Source organism: Taeniopygia guttata, chromosome 13 (assembly GCF_048771995.1).
Source record: "Taeniopygia guttata chromosome 13, bTaeGut7.mat, whole genome shotgun sequence".
Lineage (NCBI taxonomy): Eukaryota > Metazoa > Chordata > Aves > Passeriformes > Estrildidae > Taeniopygia > Taeniopygia guttata.
Window position 1 is genome coordinate 10,896,019 of NC_133038.1, and position 17,614 is coordinate 10,913,632.

The window sequence follows — 17,614 nt, forward strand, 5'->3', positions numbered from 1 at the left end:
CAAAGATTTTTCACCATCAAGCGGCTCCCTAGGATGAGCTGGACTTTTTATTTGTTTTGTCAGGGATCTGTATGAATTCCCTTATGATAAGGCTAAGACAGTTCACTTGCATCCAGTGGAAGTAAAACAATTTTACAAAATATACAGGTGAATAGTTGTAAGAAGAAATGTTGATGGCACACTCCCCATGCCATGCTCACCTTTGCTGAATTAAATCACCTGGGTAGGCAGGTGTTTTTTAACACGAATGGGCAACACAAATCAATGTTAGTTATTCTCTCCAATTCCGTGTATTCCAGCCTTGGAAAATATGGCTTTGCTAAAATCCCTCTCCATCTTGCCAACACCATTCCCAAATTGCTTGTGTCTGGAGATTTCCCCTCAGGTGTTGAGGGGATAGGATCCCATAGAGGAAAATGCAGGGGTGAAGGCAGGGGATGAGGAGCTTACCATTACCTTGTTTTTGAGGAACTGCTACAAGACTTGATGCTTTGCACCTGTGGAGTGACTGGCCTTGGTAAAACACTCTACAGGTATCATGCGTGCTGTGATGCTGGGCCTGCTGCAGCTGTCTTTACAGTTCAAGGGAGTTCACAGCAGTGCAGATCCTCTGGAAAAGCATTGAGTTTATATATCCCCCAGACACACCTCACCCATAAGATTTTTCCACCTCCATAGTCAATGTCAATTCTCTAAATCACTGTATCTCCGCCACTGTCATGGCTCTTTCCTCTGTCACTCAGCTCACCGTAATCCGTCTTGTTGATCTCTACCTGACGTTCACAAAGCCAAATTTGTAAAAGCAGGATGGGAAAGGCAAAAGAACCCTTCATCTCCTGGGCGGTCGTACAAGTGCCACAACTGCCTAGCAGGCTTTATGGGGCTGTAACCCACATTTCAGCTCCTGCTGATACTTCTCATCTTCTCTATGGGGAACAAGACCCCTGTGTGCTCCAGGGACCAGCCATCATGGAGCACCAGTGACTTCAATGAATTAAACTCATCTTGGCATTGTAGTTAGAGCAGCAATCCTGGGCTCAACAAAGTGATTTCCAAGGGATTTACACCTGCTAAACCTTAGATGTTATGTAAAACAAGAAGAAAATGCATTGAAGGAGATTGGGCCAGAATGGGGGGTGGAGGGTGGGGAGAGAAGGGGCATGGCGAGGGAAGTGAATTCTTGACACAGTCCCTAAGGGATCCACGTAAATTCCCCTGCAATGACATCAGTCAGTTGTGCAGCTGGGACAGTCATGTCAGCCCTAAAGACAGCACAGAAATGTTCATGTTGTTTTGACTATTAGTCAATGAACAGTTCAATGAACACAACACCAAGGTGTGCATCAGCTCCATGAAGAGCGTGAGCTGAACAGGACCCAGCAGCCCATGGAGGCAGGATGACTCCAAGTGAAAAATAGCAAGCATACTAGAACTTAGGAAAAATATGGAGTTCTGACCTTAAGCATCTCATTAGCTTTTCTAACCAGCCAATACCTGCCCTCAAATTAGGCCAAAAGAATGTGTTATCAGCAAATGGTATTAGGAGATTGGTATTGGTAATACTATGACGTATAAGCTTCTCACCAATTCTGTAGCTGTACTAGAAGAGGCAAATACTCACTAGAGAACCAATGCCATACCCACACTGGTGGGAAATGTAGGTGCAAAGTGTATATATAGAAAACTCTGAACCTCTTATTGCCCAAGTTTTTCTCATATGCTGCACAAGGACATTATTTTAGTTGTGATAGGAATGGGAAAAGGACAACAGTACAGGCAAATGGAAAAAATTCATGCAGGCAGGTTCTCACAACTGTCACTACCAGTTCCTGTAATTTTTCAAGGTGCACCTTAAAATCTTTTTTTTTAATTATCTGGACTCTCTCTATAGGTTGACTGCTTGTTCTAGACTCATGATTCTGTGGTACAGCAAAAGACACACTCATATTAAGTTATTTACTACTACTGTGTAATGTGAAAATCTTGGCTTCTTAGAATTATTCTGTCCATATTTTGGTCACTTCAGAAGAATTTCTGAATTTTTTTTCTCCATTATCAAGAAGTAAGAAACTGTGAAGTCAAACTTTCACCAGTAGAGCCACCTAAAACATCTCACAGCCATACCATGCTGTTCTCAGAAATCCTGCAGTAGCAACACAATTAAGTATACAGTCATAACTTAATGTGTGTTTCATAATCACTGGATCAAGGCAGTATGTTTTAAACAACAGCAACTTGATAATGATACTGACTCTTGTTCACAAGAGCTGTGATCACTGATCTGCCACATATCTTCTCTATGGGTTGTTCCCCATTCAAGCCAACCTCCATGTACATTGCTGCCTCAGCCCAAGGAAGCATTCCTTTTGAGGTCCGGCCAAACAAGGACACAGTGGATTCCAGCTGATGTGGATAATTCTGAGAGTTGTCTCTGCATCAGCACAAAACTGCAAATGAAAGCTTTGATCTAACTGAAATGAAACACAAAGTAGGGGCTTTTCCCTAAAGGGAAAAGGAAGACCCACCAAACTGGACCCATGCCACTTTATTATAATCAATAGCTTGAATTGTATCTGGAAACAAATAATGAGCTGGTACCAATGACAGAAGGGCATGGCAGAATATCTTTCACACAACTGTATCTCAGCTTCTCTCAAGTGGAGAGCAGAGGAATTATTCATTGACACAGCTGACGCCAGAGCCAAGAGAGACTGAGAAATGTAATGGTATGGGTCTGTCCCCAAATCAGAAAATTATGATGTCATTAATGTTCTTGAGACTTTAACATTATGTTTTCTATACTATGTTCTACTTTTGTTATCCTGGATCAAAAGAAAAATTGTCCTAGCCCAGCATCCTTGCTCTGGAAGTGGCTAGCCACAGAGAAAAATGGGACCATTAGAGTTCTCTGATTTATTTCCCCATCTTCACATTACCTTTTGAACTCTGAACTTTTAGCTGCTAAGCATACTGTGACAGGCTTCTTTACAACTTGCATCCTTGACTATGAATTTTTGTTTCTTTAAGCTTATCACATTGTTTGTATTAGACAGTGAACAATAGCAAGCTGTCCATCCATCCATTCTATGACAATTTTTTTAGACCTCTCCAATACCTCCTTTTAGCAGTGTCACTTCCTGAGCCAGAAAATCCTTCCATTTCTCTGTCTCCCCTTCCTTTCAGCAGCTGATCATTCTTCCTTGTCCTTTTTTGTATTTTTCCTGCTGCTGGACACAGAGCTCTAGCTGTTTTAAAATCCTGATCTCCTTCCTGAGTGTTAGTTCAGAGTGTGTTTACGGTTGAGGTTATTTTAAGTGTTTTCCATCTGCATCCCTTTGTAAATATCAACATTAAATTTCCCCTGCAATTCCCTTTGCTTTTTCATACTGTGAAATTCCTTGTTAGCTTTTATTTTTACAACTATGAATAGCATAATACCACCAGCAACTCAGCAGTACAACAACCCCCTACTGTGAACCATTACAAATTGACAACAACCTGCTGCATCTGCTGACTCCAAACATCCACAAGAACACACAAGGATGTGATTCTCTGCTCTGTGCAAGAAGTGCTAGCTTTGAGGAAATAAATAAAACAGTCTTACCTTTCCAAGAGGCACATTGACATCAAGGCCAAAGAATAAAGGCAAGAGAGAAGAACAAGAACAGAAATAGAAACTGCAGAAGAAAAATAAGACTGTGTAAAAATGAAAGGTAATGGCATTGTATGCATCATAATTATTTTTGCACTCTGTAGAACAATTAGAATATTTATTCATTCAGAAAACACTGTTATTTCCCTTGTTACTTCTCTAAGTACCACACCACCTCCCAGACTTAGAAGACAGATCCAAATAATTTTGGTGATGGATTACAATTGGCACCATATTGAAAGCCTGAGGTGTAATTGTCACATCATGATACCCATGACAAGTCACAAAGCTGGATAACAAAAATAGGATGCGTAGTATTTTTAAGTGTGTTAAAAGCCAGTGGCTGCAATCCATGCTAGAAATAGCCTGGATATATAAATGCATAAATATAAATATATAAATATCTATGTATACATATGTATGTTTACAGGTACCTAGACACACCCATATCAAACACTAACCATTACATGTTTAATAATGTAATGTACAATTTTAAGATTAAAGTCTGTGTCTACTGACAAACTGAAAAGAAAGGACAGTGGACCACCACCAACAGGTGCAGCTGACTGAGCAGAACAGAAAGATCATATAGTTCAAGAGAACTGGATCACTACTTTCAAAACAAAGTTAATCAGTATGCTTTGAAGGATAACAGAACCAACCTTTTCCTCCAGATCCTTAATTTGTCTCTTTTGGATGTCAGTTTTATCTTCTAAATCTCGGATCCTCTGGAAATCAGAAAAGAAAGCATATACACTAAATTCTTAGTAAATCTATCCCACTGAACAAGTAGCTTAATATTTTTGGCACTGAACAAGTACCAAAAACCTAGAAATCAACAAATCCATTTCTGTGGCAGGGACAATCTTGTGTCATACTGTGACTCCATCCACTCATCCCGCCAAACCACATCTTTACCATGTGTGCAACTGCTCAAAATATGATCCTGCATATATGTAACTGGATCCCTAAATGCTGGAAATTAGTATCAATGTTGATCTGTTTTCACATTATCTATTTATTAATCCTGTATTAAACAGATCGAAAGTGTAAGATCATGGTTATAATCTTTAGAATTCTATCATGATTCATTACTATTTTTCACAATTTGATGTGCTGAAAGAGGATTAATGTATTGGGTCCAAAATGATAAATGTATACAATACTACGAATGTATTGATTCTGTGGTGAGTGACATACATGTAACTTATAAACAAGGTGTGTATTTGTAGCAGAGCTAGGTACTTTAAGAAAAATTATGTACCATGACAAACTCTTGCCTGCTTGGTAGGAGAGATCCCCCAGAACAGAACTTCTAAGTATAAGAAATGAAGCCTTAAATCTCAGTATCTTTTTTTAAATTAAGTCAGGTCATAAAACAGCTGTCCAGCAAATAGCAGAAATCCAAAGAGGCAAAGCAGGAAACACCTGAAGGCCTGAGCACCTGGGAACAGGTGACCTGTGACTGTCTTCCTCAATGTCTGGAGGTGAGATGACTAGCTTATGGCAGCAAATTCAAGTTCTATGGAACCACAAAATCACAGAATGAGTCAGGTGAGAAGGGACCGCAGCAGTTCACCTGGTCCCATCTCCCTGCTCAAGCAGTGTCATCCTAGAGCACATGGCACAGGATTGCTTCTAGATGTCCTTGGAATAGCTCCAGGTAGGGAAACTATACATCCTCCCTGGGTAATCTGTTCAGTGCTTGGTTACTTGCACAATGAAGAAATTCTTTTTCATGTTCAGGTGGAACCTCTCATACAAGTTTCTGCCCACAGCCTCCTGTCCTATTACTTGGCTACCTCCTCCTTCCTTTGCCTCTCAGCCACTTCCAACCGTGCCTGCAACTGAGACTGGCTCAGAGTTGTTCTGACAAGCCAAAACTGCTGTGGCAGTGTCCCTCAGGGCAGTGTCCCTCGGGGCAGCTGTCATGTTTAAAATCAAGAAGCTTCTTACGCAGCAAAGGCCTGACAACAAAAGGTAAGGGTGGACCCAGTCTCAAGTGCCCAACTCAGATCAGGCAAGACTGTGAGAACAGAGCCTTCATGTGAACCAAATCCCCCTAACCACTGGGGATGTGCTTCTGGTCTTACTCCTATAAATGTCTGAATCAGATCTGTTTCATGGTGCAGCTTTCATGCTATTCAGTGAGCTGTGACAGTTTGCCATTTTGCTCTGGGACTTCACAGCTTGCAGAGCAGCAAACATCAGTCTTTTAAGGTGAAAGGCAGTACCTTATCTCAGCAGTGAAAAGTACAAATGCCCACTTGGAAGGGACAAGTAGTATCTGGAAAAACAGACAGCTCTTCTGTGCCATACGAGCCAGCAGCATTTACTCCGTTTCTCTTGTGCTCAGTCCAGTAACTGGGGATTAGCATTTTTGTTACAAAGATAGAACTATGCAGACAGAATTCTGGGTGAAAACTTTAGGCTAGAATTTTAAAATTCAAAATATGCCAAAACAATCTTGCACAAGCTATTATCACGTTTGCTTGCATGCACAGAAAAGACAAAGTATTGGACAATTCAAAAAGCTAGATGCCAAGCTCCCTCATGGCCTGCAGCTTGCCTAGATTTGAGCTCAGATTGTGCTCTTACACAGAAAGGTTTAGATACCACATGTGTGTGGTTTCTTCTTCTTACCTGATGAGCCTGCTGGAGCAGCTCCATCCTCTCCTGAAGAATCTGGCAGTCATACTCTCTGCTTTTCCTCAGCATCTGACGTCTTAGCTTTTCTACTGCTGTCCTCAGCTCTTCCTGCTGTTTTTCAGTGAGTAGTTCCCCAAACTTTATCACTGTTTCTTGCTGCAAAGCATTGTACAAGGTGGCTTCAAGCTCCTGGATCCTCTGGTTGATGCAATACCAAAAGTCAATTAGAGATGATTGGAAACTGGGGGATTGGTGGCAGATTCAGACCCCTGCATGAGAGGCAGTCCCTGTGCTTAAGCGTGCAAAAAGGTGAAAAACTGAACTCTGAAAATGGTTCTATGTTCTGAAAAAAGGATAGGAACTTTTATTTTTAAAATATTTTAACTTTCACTGAAATCCTTCACTTCAAATCTTTTTTATGGAGTTAAGAGTTGGATGGGATGTTCCTATCTGAAGTGTAAATTATTTCACCAAATCTAAAATTTCCATCTGTTGCGCTAAAAAACTCCAACTGGACAAGCCAATATTAATAAGCAATATCTGCCTTAAACTGACAAGCATTTCAGACTTCAGGAGATGTGCCTTTTTATGACATGAAAAGGTGAGATATTGTGTTGAAGCTATGCAGATTGCATGCTAGTACATCAAAAGAATGAGGAAAGAACAAATTTTAAAAAAACCCAATACTAACAAAAAAGCAAAAATCTCTCCTCCTGATTAAACAAAAGTCTGTGTGCTATTGCAGAGTTGGCCAGTATGTGCTGCCAAATTTCCTTTGTACATACCATGTACGCTTGGTCAAGAGCTTGCTTTCTGTAGTCTAATTCTTCCTCCAAATAACCTTTTATTTTGCAAAATTGCTCCTACAATGAAGGATCATTTGGACAGAAAAACAAATTAGTTACTCCAAATACTTTAGGAAGTTTTATCAAATAATTTACAGATATCTAATTCAGCAGGATGAGGAGACTGGTTTTTGACTGATACTCAGCAGAGTTACTAGTATCTGACTCAGCTAGAAAAGAAGGAAGAGCAAATAGCTGTAGATTGCTCTTGTGCGTGAATACATCTGATGTACATGGAACTAAATCCATCCTCTCTGTTGGCTTCAGTGGTATTGCTTGACATTTCAGTAGTGAAATTTAGGGTGTTCTGTGTGATTTTTCTAGAGATACTTGCTCTGGCATCAGGAATTACTCTTTTTGTGCCTTCTCTTATTTTGGAAGAGGTGCAAAAGTGGACTGAACTAAACAGGAACTAACTACGTATTCACATTCCTTGGGGGCAGCTGCTGTGCTTTATCAGTCCACCTTAAGCCGAACAGACTTAAGTACAGACATACCACCGGAACAAAACACAAGCCACTACAGCTGTCCAATTCCTGTAGTTATGTTTGTTCATCTTGTAGGCTACTGCCATTAACTACAATAAGAACAGGGTAAGGTACTAACCTTACTTAGTATGTAATGAAAGCCAACAGTGTTACTATTCAGTTCAACAATTTCTCACATGCTGGTCTTGACTAAAAGGCAGTACAACAGCTGATGTTTAGTCTGTGAATCTTATGAGACAAATAATGCATGCATCCCTGAAAATTATTGAGAAACCTTTGAACCCTCTGTACTTGTTAATAAATAGTCATCCTCATAGAAAGAGAGAGGAATTTTTTTAACTTTTACTATTTCTGTTACTGTTATTCTGCTGTTGCATGTGATCTGGACCAGGAACAATTTTATGGATTCACCAATAATCAGAGAAATGCTGCACAGTTCATTTGTCAATACACTTTTCTAGCTATTTTTTGGCACGACAAGTAAGTGTGACATAATCAGTGTCTCTAAAACATGTAATAAGGAAAGTTTAAGTTCTTACCATATCACTTTCCAGTTCCATCATCTTCTGATGCAGAGCAGCTTCAGCTCCCTCAATCTGCTGGATCCACTGGAAAGAAGACAATGACACCTGTAACCTGCTGTGTTTTCTAGCACACAAGCAGTGGCAAGTGGGATATCTACAGCATCTTGTTAGTCTGTTTTTAGCAGCCTATTGCTGCTGGGCTCATCTTGAGGCCGTTTGTGACAGAGGCCAAGATGTCTGCAGGTAGTACTTGGCAGGGAAGCAAGAAAGAGGATTACCACTGCTGGGTCACTGGAAGATGGAAAAGCACATACCCTTGGATGGACAAGGAACCCATTTTATCCCACGGATAAAGGCCCACAATGGGGCTAGAGCATCTCAAAAATAGCTTAGTTGGCTTTATGGCAGTTGTTTGAAGAAGAGGCATTTTTATGCAGAGTCCTTGGAAGCTGTCCTGTTGAAAAATCTTTGTGCTCCATTTGAGCCTTAGAAAGCAGTTTTAACCAACCCCCACTTTCTTCTTAATTTTTGAAACAAGAAATGTAGACACATACTTTCAGTGAAATTTTGGCATACAGATGCTTTTGGAAGTTTTAGAATCTCAGGGCTGTAAATCCCAAACTTTATCTAATTATGCAAAGCTTAAATTTCTGATGATTTCTCATTCAGTTTTCAATTGCAAGTTTTGTTTCATGTTGTTTTTGTATTTGTAGTTTTTTCTACTGCACAGCTTGGGCTAGCTCAGTTTGTTATTTTTGCTGCTTCAGCAAGGTGTTTGGGACTGTGCTGGCACAGTTTATTTTATTTGGGGAATACTCCCAGCAGTAGAAAGTTTAATGATACTGATGACAACAACAGGGCAGAAAATGTTTTAGATGAGGCTTCAGATAACACGTGGGAAAAGCTAGCATGCAATTTACCTTTTCTGCCAAGGACAATACCGTGGAAGCCTGAATTATGGCCACTTGTTCTTCATTCCTTAAATTCTGTGAAGAGAAAGACAGGAAAGAGGAAAAACTGGCAGCAGTTTCCTTCATGAACAATCCAGCCTACAAACCAGGTCCACAGTTTTCAGAGGATCTCTGTAGTACTGAGTATTCAGTTTCCACTGAAATATTCAGTCTGTTCACATATTAAAAAACCACTAGTTTTGCCTTTCTACATGATATGAATTAACTGTATCATTCATTTCATTACACTGTAAGAGAAACGTAAACTAAAATTAGACCCATTTGTTCGTCTTCATGCTAGTTTTACAAAACTGAATTTCCATTAAAGCTTTTGTAAAAACAGTGCTGATCTACATCAGTACATGATCCTTTGTTTTTATTTTTTTATAAACTTTTTAAAGACATATCTAATGTTGGCCAGAGATCCAGCATCTCTTTTACATGAGCAGCTATGCCCTCTTAGAAAGCCACAGGGAATCTGGTAATTCTTGCCTATTTATGAAACTGTTAGAAAGAATCCTAGACCTGATGAAGAGCGGTTTACTCAGACTGCCAAACTCCTTCATGTGTTTTCCTGAGTGAATAGGGTGCAGTTGGGCCCAGTCCCAAGTATTGGTGGTCTTTGGACATTTTTCCCAGTCTGCTAAACCATATGTAACAGATGCATAATTTAACAAGTACCTTTGGAAACAGTCATAACTATACATAACACTTACTGCACTGTACAAAATGCAGCTTGTAAAGACAAAATATCTCCCATTTCAACTTACCCCATTATCACCTAGGATGTCTAACTGCTTTATAAGGTCTGGGATGCTGACATCCTGCAAAGAGAGAGTAAGGTAAAGGCATGGCATCCACCATAATTTTATCATGGCTGCAATATCCATCTATCCTGTGAACCACATGGAAGTCAGCCACTTTGTTTTATCCTCCAGAAATGCATCACACATTGATTTCAGTTGCCTTCAAACCAGATTTTATCATTATGGAGAGAATTTTGAGTTTAATTGAACTGTGTCTGCCACCACACTCTTACATTAGACCAAGTTTAAATACGTGAAGTTTAATGGAGTTATCTGTAATGGATTATATGGGCAGCACCCACCACTCCTCTAGGGAGAAGCACTGCTTTATACAACTGACTTACCTTAACCCCTTCCTTCATGCAGTAGATCTGTAGAGCACTCACACCATCTGAGAATGGGTGAATTTGGAGATTAAATGGTGGGGACCGTCTCTCTCTTTCCTGCAAATTAATTGAAAAGATGCTAGAGAATCTATTAGAATGAAAGAGATGCACATAGACAATGCCATAGTTGCTGTTTATATGATGCTTGGCTTGCAAAACCAAGCTCTTCATTCTACAAGCCAAGGAAAGAAAATGTAGACCGAGTCTGAAAAAGTGAGCCAAGTGGGACAGGATGCTAAATCCAAGGTAACTGTTTAACAGGAGAGATAAATTATAGATAATAATTAGATAAATTATGTCAATTTGCAAACTGGCTGTAGAAAGGCTGTCACCTAGCTAAGATTCAAGTGATTTGCTTTATTAAGTGTTGAACAACTCTACATTGCTGTAAATACTCCCTTTAGAAACAGGTGTTTTACTTCAGACTATTGGGAGACTCAGATTACACATTCTTCTCATCCTGGTATGCTGTACATTCTAACATCTGTGGAAAACCATGTGTTCAAAAAACTGATCAACTTAGCTATTTATAGACCTTTATTGCTTAAAATTTACAAATATTTGTTCAGTTTTAAAGGATCAGAGACAAGAAAAAAAATTGAAGATGCTATTTCTCATTCCTTTAAGGTTCAGGCAAGCACGGAAGTAAAGATTAAACTTCACTTTCACACACATTTTTGGTTTATGAACATGTCATTCACTTGATCAGTTCAGCTCCCTGCCATATGAAAACACAGCTGTCAGACAAAACTGTGAGACAGCTCTATGAATAAGGGGCAAGCCTGACACAGCATTATGTTATGAGAACCAGAAAAGGCTCTGTGTGGCAAATGTATTTGCCCTTGGACAGCAACTGAAAAGAAAAAATAAAAAATAAACCATCTTATACTGGGGAAGAGAGCAGGTGAAGTTTAGGCTGGATGGCGCTCCAAAGGAGAGTCTGTAACTAGAGGCAGTCTGGGAAGAGGGAGCTTGAGGTCCTGAAGAGGCTTCTGAAGCTCCTGCATCAATGTCCAGTGTCAGCTGATAGACTGTTTGCACCCACTGCAGGTCATGGGAGAGCTGCTCAATAGGGAATGTGTCCAGCGCCCGCAAAAGGAACAGCACCTGCACATGGGCAGACAGGCGTCTCCAAGTATTAGAAAAATCATGCCCACAGGTGTGGCAGCTAAGAAGCACACTCATGTTAATCAGCTAAGCTGACCTGTGTACACTGGGCACCTGGCCCAGGCTGAAGTGAACCAGCTGGGTATGGTGCTTACTATTTCCAGGATATTAGAGCTGATATACTTCAGCTCACAATTAAAAATGCTGGGCCTGATTTGTGACTGTTTTATTGCTACAACACTTGTGTAAATCCTTTATTAAAGCTGGTGTCCAGTGCAAGTGCAGCCGTTTAATTTTCTACCAGCTCTACTGTAAGAAGTGCATCCATCACCTCCAGCTCAAGGTTGCGGAACTCCAGCAGCTCATTCTGGTCTCGCGCATCCTGCAGCTCCTGGTGCAGACGGTTGTTTTCTGCTTCCGTTTTCTCTATCTAACAGAAACATGTAAAATCATGACCTGTGTGACTGTTGCAAGAACCATTAAGTATTTGGTGAGTAGTAGTTGAGGTAACATAGGCTGTGCAAAATCTAAACCCTTAAGATGTTTCACAGGATCCAGATAACCCTTCAGAGTGAACATGCAAACCTTTGGAACATACCTTGTCTAAAAGCTCTTGGTTCCTCTTAATGAAAAGCTGCTTGTCTTCCACCCAGTGTGAGTCCTGTTGAATGAAGCAGTAGTATTATAGAATAATCAAATTCTACGAGGCTGTGCACATTTATTAAAAATTGGAGCCACGATATTCAGGCTTTAACATCCTACAGGAACAAGCTGTCTTTTACAGAACAACATAATTTTAAATTTACCAAGGTGTACCAAGTCTTCTGAAGTTGCCAGATCTGCCTCTGACTGGCAACATTACATCTCGTGGAAGTTTGAACTGAAATTGTGCTTGGCATTTTGTAAGCAGAGCAGGCAAGATACAAAATAGGAAAAAAAAAAAAAAAAAAAACCACACAAGAATTAGTTACCTGCCCTTTCTGAGCCAAAGTTTTCTCCAAATCTTCTATTTTGGCTTTATACCTCTGGACCTCAGCTTGAAGCTGCTCCTGAGCCTGTTGAAGTCAAGCATCACATTAAAGAGTAACAAAACCCACAGTGTGACTGGTAGTAAAAGGAAAACAAAATCAGCAGAACCTAGGTTCATGCTGTCAGTTCTACTGAGTGAGCAACCATTACAAAGATTCTGACTTGGGGATGTTTTGTGCCACCCCTTAGACTGGCACACAGATGACCAAGAGAACAGAGCAGTGGATCAGCCCCAACTCCCCACCCAAGCCTGTTCCACCATGGATTGCATTGGAGCAGCAAAGCACAAGCTCAGGTATTTGGGGTGCTTTGCCCCAAGGCCCTCATAAGGGCCAATCCCTAAATTACAAAAAAAGTGCTTAGCAGATCAGAGTGGTAACAGGTAGTGGGAAGAGGCAAATTTAACTGCCAGGGGGTTCTTCAAGAGCTGACTCAACTAAATACTAAACAAACTGATATGATCTCACAGCTAACTGCTTTGAGCAAGAATTTGGGCTGGAGACTGCCTGAGGTTCCTTCCAGCCTGAATGATTCTTTAATTTTATTAGAGGAACATTTATTTTATTAGAGGAACATTACCTTGGAAGGTTTACTGTAGCCTGCATCACATTAAAATTTGAATGTAATTTGCATTTATCTATTAGAAACATTCAGATGTCCCTGAAGTTAGTGCAATGTGTGCCTTTGTGAAAACCCACAGGCCTTCATTTGCCTTTAAAACCCAACCCCCATCACACCTACACAAATTATGAGAAAATTCTTGCGATTCTGTGTCAGGCTGCAGAGTTGTCTGCTTTGGCATGCCTGCCTAACTGCAGAGTTTTCAGGTTCAGGTGAAGTACAGTTTCCTGTAAACTGCGTGATTGTGTCCATTCTTAGTGGTCACTCTCTTTCAAAATGTACTCAGTAAATGAGTGAACAGACATTTCTCAGTGTTGTGGATGCTGTATTAGCACCATTCCATTGTATGTCCCTTTGAGGGGCTTCTTGTCCTGACAACAATGAAATACTCAAACCAGTACTGACCCTGGCTTCTCTTTCAGCATCTATGACCCCTCCTGTCTGTTCCTGCAGCAGTGCATACGCTCTCTGCAGGGCCTGGTACTCCTTTGTCAGCTGTCGAAACCGCAGCTCTGACTCTTCTGCTGCTAAACCCTGAAGAATAAGAAGGGACATGTCTAAGCCATGAAGAGCAAAGCACTGTCAAAGCAAAGAATGCAAAAGTGATTTGTTAAGCACAGTAGTTGGTTTACAGGTCTTGACTCAAATAGCATTTTGGATCACAGTGTGTAAGCTTGCTGTGATCTGAAATAAAAAAAAAGGGGAGATTATACAGCATTTATATCACAGTATCAGCTGAGTTGTCATGTCATTCACTATAACTCTTTGATATGTCTTTAAGCTACAAGAAATGTGATAGGTTTGTTTCCTTGAAAGAGGAGAGGAAAAAAAACACCTCAAACTGCAGGGTAGTTATTCCTCTAGACTCTACAGACTATATTGTGGAAGAAACTCTCAGCATTTTAGTATGGGAGTTACAAAAATTAAGGTCAAATTTAAAAAGTATTTATCACTCAGTATGCACTATAAAAACCTAAGTGTTCTTGAAAGCCCAACCACTTGTTTTCAAAGTCATCTCTTGAAAACCTGTAACTTGTCTGTGGCAAGAGTCAGAGCTTACCTCATCCAGATCATCATCTGGGGTTGCTGGTGTCCTGTCTGTTCTATATGAGGCCACAGAGGATGTTTCAGAATCCATAGAATCATCATCATACCCAAAAACTGTATCCACCACATGTCTCTATAGAAGGAAAAGCATGATTTCTGAACCTTCATGTAAACTTGTAGCATGTATTCTAGAGAGCAGCAGAGGGGGAAATTGCTAGTTACTTAAAAGATGAGGTGTGAAAAGTGAACAGTGGGCTACCCCTGCAATTACCATCTTTAAACAAACTCAGAGGAAATCCACTGAAGATCAGGTCTTGTGCTGATGGAGAAAAAGTTTGCTGAATAATTTTTCTGAGGGTCTGTCTCAGTCTAATTGGAAAACATAATGTGAGTAGCAACATGCCAGAGGAAAAGTCTCTGCCCTTACAGGAAGGCAGGAGAATTGTTTGTTAACCATGAAGCTCTTCAGAAGACATTTATCAACATGCAAAGTGTAGTGTAGTGTAGTGTGCAAAGGTTACACCGTAAGGAGCTGGAAACACGTGTAGAATAGGCAGCCCTCCTTCTTCTCTCACAGACACTGCTGATACTTTTAATGTCTGGGTGCTTCTCTTACTGATATTGCTGTTGGACTATATGAGTGAAAGCCATGCTAATCCAAAACTAACGTGAAGGAACTTTTATTGCATCTTTCCAGGACTACAGTAACTGGCACACGTTATAAACAATTGCTCATGCTCCATAGTTTGGTTGTATGCCTGACATCTCGCTATTGCCAATTTCATAGCTGAATAAAATCAAATTCAAACTGTGAGACATGTCCTGTGAAGACACAGATGCTTGACCCTGCAGGCTTGGTTTCAGGGTACAGATTTGAGCACTTAAATACTCAGCTTATGGGTAATTCTGAAGACAAACTGATCAATGATCAATTAAGATGCACTTCTTCTTAGCAACGTCTTTCACTTTGTTGACAGGTTAAACCTTCTAAACCTGGAGTTTGAATCACACAAAAAACATGTACCAAACATCAATTAGCTTTTGCATATATTACAATTTTTGCTCATTGTGTTGTCAAGTGAAAACAATTGCCATATTCTCCAATGTTATAGTCTCTAGTTTAGAAATAAAATTTACTGATGGAAATACTATTTGGCTCTTGTTGTGTCTGCTATACACCACTTCATGACCCACACAGAAACACTGTGATGACACAACTAGGATTTACTGAAATTTCCCGTGTGTAAACAGTGCTGTGTGACTTTCTCAGAACGTGGCTGATGCACTAAGGGATGTCCTTGGAGGACTAAGTGCAACCAAGTAACCCATATTTCCACTTTTTGGAGATGGGACGTGAATGCTGCAAACTCATGCTTCACATCTAGCTGATTCAGGAGCTATGTGAACTACTCCTGACTACTCAGCTCTACAATTGTTGTCAATTATACCAGCTTTGGACTTAACCCAATTCAGGGCGATTCAAAGGTTAGTCAAAGGCATGTGGAACTGAGCAGGAATGATAGTATCTCAGGCAGAAGTTTCCGCCTGAAGAATAGACATGCACAAGGATTTGGTTTTAGTCCATATGTGCTGTAAAAAACAGATTTTAGGAAAAAAATTGGGAAGGTCTCTGATAATGTAAATACCTCTCAGCATAACAGACCCTGAGACCAATAGTTATAGAAACCAAATGGAAGGACAATTATTACTACTGGGTGGGGGGGTGGGGCTGAGGTAGGGGAGCCGCGGGAAGGACGACGGGTGGGACAGGAGCCCCATTTTGCTGAAAATAAAATAGCTGCACACCCTTAACAGAATTTCAAAATGGATTTAAAAAGCTCTCCCACTAAGGAATTTATAAACCTGATCACTAAAGCAGATTGTTATAATCCACAAATCTCTCTTTAATCAGATTGCTAAAGTGTGTTTTCCTACACAGCCTACTTGAACACTGTAAATAAGAAACAAGTTTTCATCTTACCTTGATTGGTTTTGAGCTCCTTTTATGCTTTCTCCGACGAATAAGTTTCTCCCTGTCCTAGAAAGTAAGATTTAAAAGTTACTCTCTCTTCTCTTCTTTGCAGCTGACAGATGGCCAAATATATGGAGGAAATAAATAACAGAAGTTCCAGTGACTCCCTATATATGTCCAAACAGGAATCTGATTCCAGGTAGAAGGAAGGACTCATATCCAAATCTGTATGTGTATCAGATGAAAACCACCTGAAAAAAGCCTTTGTGCATTTGCCTTGAGCAGCTGTCAAACAACAGGAGCCGATGGATTGCCCTCTAAAATCACTGGGAGGCCTGGTGCATGGGTTTGGGCACTGTACAAAGGGCTGTCTGCCCTCCCTGATGAGAAGATGGTGTCTCAAAGTCCCTAAATGATGGGTGTGTTGATTCCTAGCAATGATGTCTCAGAAGAGACAGCAGCCTGTTTTGGAATCTTTCTCCTCAGTATCATAATGCAAAGTTCACTGACAAAGGAATTGTCAGCATTAAATGATGGAAGAACTGGAAACCCACTGTCTAGCTGTACATGCTCTTCCAGCACAAGATATGGCACTGTGGGCCAGCCTCTTATTAAGGGAACTTTTTAAGCATGACTTGGTTATAATGGTAAAACACCTCGGCACAGCCCTGCCTTGTGAACATGTAGGTACCTTCCCAAGCTCCACAGCTCTTAGTCTGCATTCCTTTCTGGAGCTCAGTTCACAGTGTTTTGGTTTTAGTTGTAGGGCTGATGCTTCACTACAAATTCAGCAAACTGCACACGTGCACACCTACAGCTAAATATCTGCAGATCTTAAAAGCAGGTACAGTATTAATGCTCAGACCTCTAGTTATAAGAAGAAATACTGTCAGTGTTAAACTGTACACAGCAATCATTCCCAATTTCCTTGTGCTTTGGACATACCCTTGTTAACTCATCAATTATGTTCTGCTGTTCTATAACCTGAAGCTTTAAAAATTCAGTTTCTTGCTCCTCATTAGCCTGATCCAGGTCATTGAGAGATCTTAATTTCTTCAGAGGAGGATGGGATGTTATTTTTTCTCTCTGTGGTAAGAAAAGATAAAAGAGATAAAATAAGATTCAGCAATTCAAAGACTACCTTTCAGTTAAAAACTAAGCATCACCTTTCATTTAAGCTATACAGATCTTTAAATATGCTTCATCTACACAATTTTTTTATTCATGTCCATCAGCACTTCTTAACAATAAAATAGCACAGCAAGGCTGAATTCTTCAACCAGAACAACAAAGCTTTATCTAATTTGTTACCATGTGAAAGTACAACCTCTACAGCCCTTAAAGGTCACATACCATAGCTCTTCCTTGGCCATGAATCAAGATGCCCCCACATATGGCAAATAGTTGAACCTGTCCAGTGGGTAGGCAAACAGTATCTACTCTCACAACCCCATGTCCTTACTGATAGTCAGTGTAGGACCACACACAGTAAGGCAATGGACATGCCTTACTCATGTGAAAGACATGCATCCAAGTCA

General features: G+C 40.4%; 1 protein-coding gene across 3 annotated transcripts in view; it reads right to left on the bottom strand.

The window, feature by feature from the left end:
• JAKMIP2 (janus kinase and microtubule interacting protein 2) overlaps positions 1–17,614 on the bottom strand; it is a 36,122-nt gene that overhangs the window by 4,319 nt on the left and 14,189 nt on the right. For all 3 annotated transcript variants that reach the window (XR_012058069.1, XM_041719016.2, XM_002191746.7), the window contains 15 exons: positions 17,022–17,162; positions 16,086–16,142; positions 14,118–14,237; positions 13,463–13,591; positions 12,379–12,462; positions 12,006–12,068; positions 11,739–11,837; positions 10,259–10,357; positions 9,879–9,932; positions 9,079–9,144; positions 8,174–8,242; positions 7,087–7,164; positions 6,296–6,499; positions 4,315–4,380; positions 3,605–3,677 (listed from right to left, as the gene is read on the bottom strand). Coding sequence is in view for 2 of the 3 variants with exons in the window: in XM_041719016.2 (XP_041574950.1) it covers positions 3,627–3,677; positions 4,315–4,380; positions 6,296–6,499; positions 7,087–7,164; positions 8,174–8,242; positions 9,079–9,144; positions 9,879–9,932; positions 10,259–10,357; positions 11,739–11,837; positions 12,006–12,068; positions 12,379–12,462; positions 13,463–13,591; positions 14,118–14,237; positions 16,086–16,142; positions 17,022–17,162 (1,380 nt within the window). In the remaining variant the exon portion in view is untranslated. The remainder of the gene's footprint in view (positions 1–3,604; positions 3,678–4,314; positions 4,381–6,295; positions 6,500–7,086; positions 7,165–8,173; positions 8,243–9,078; positions 9,145–9,878; positions 9,933–10,258; positions 10,358–11,738; positions 11,838–12,005; positions 12,069–12,378; positions 12,463–13,462; positions 13,592–14,117; positions 14,238–16,085; positions 16,143–17,021; positions 17,163–17,614) is intronic.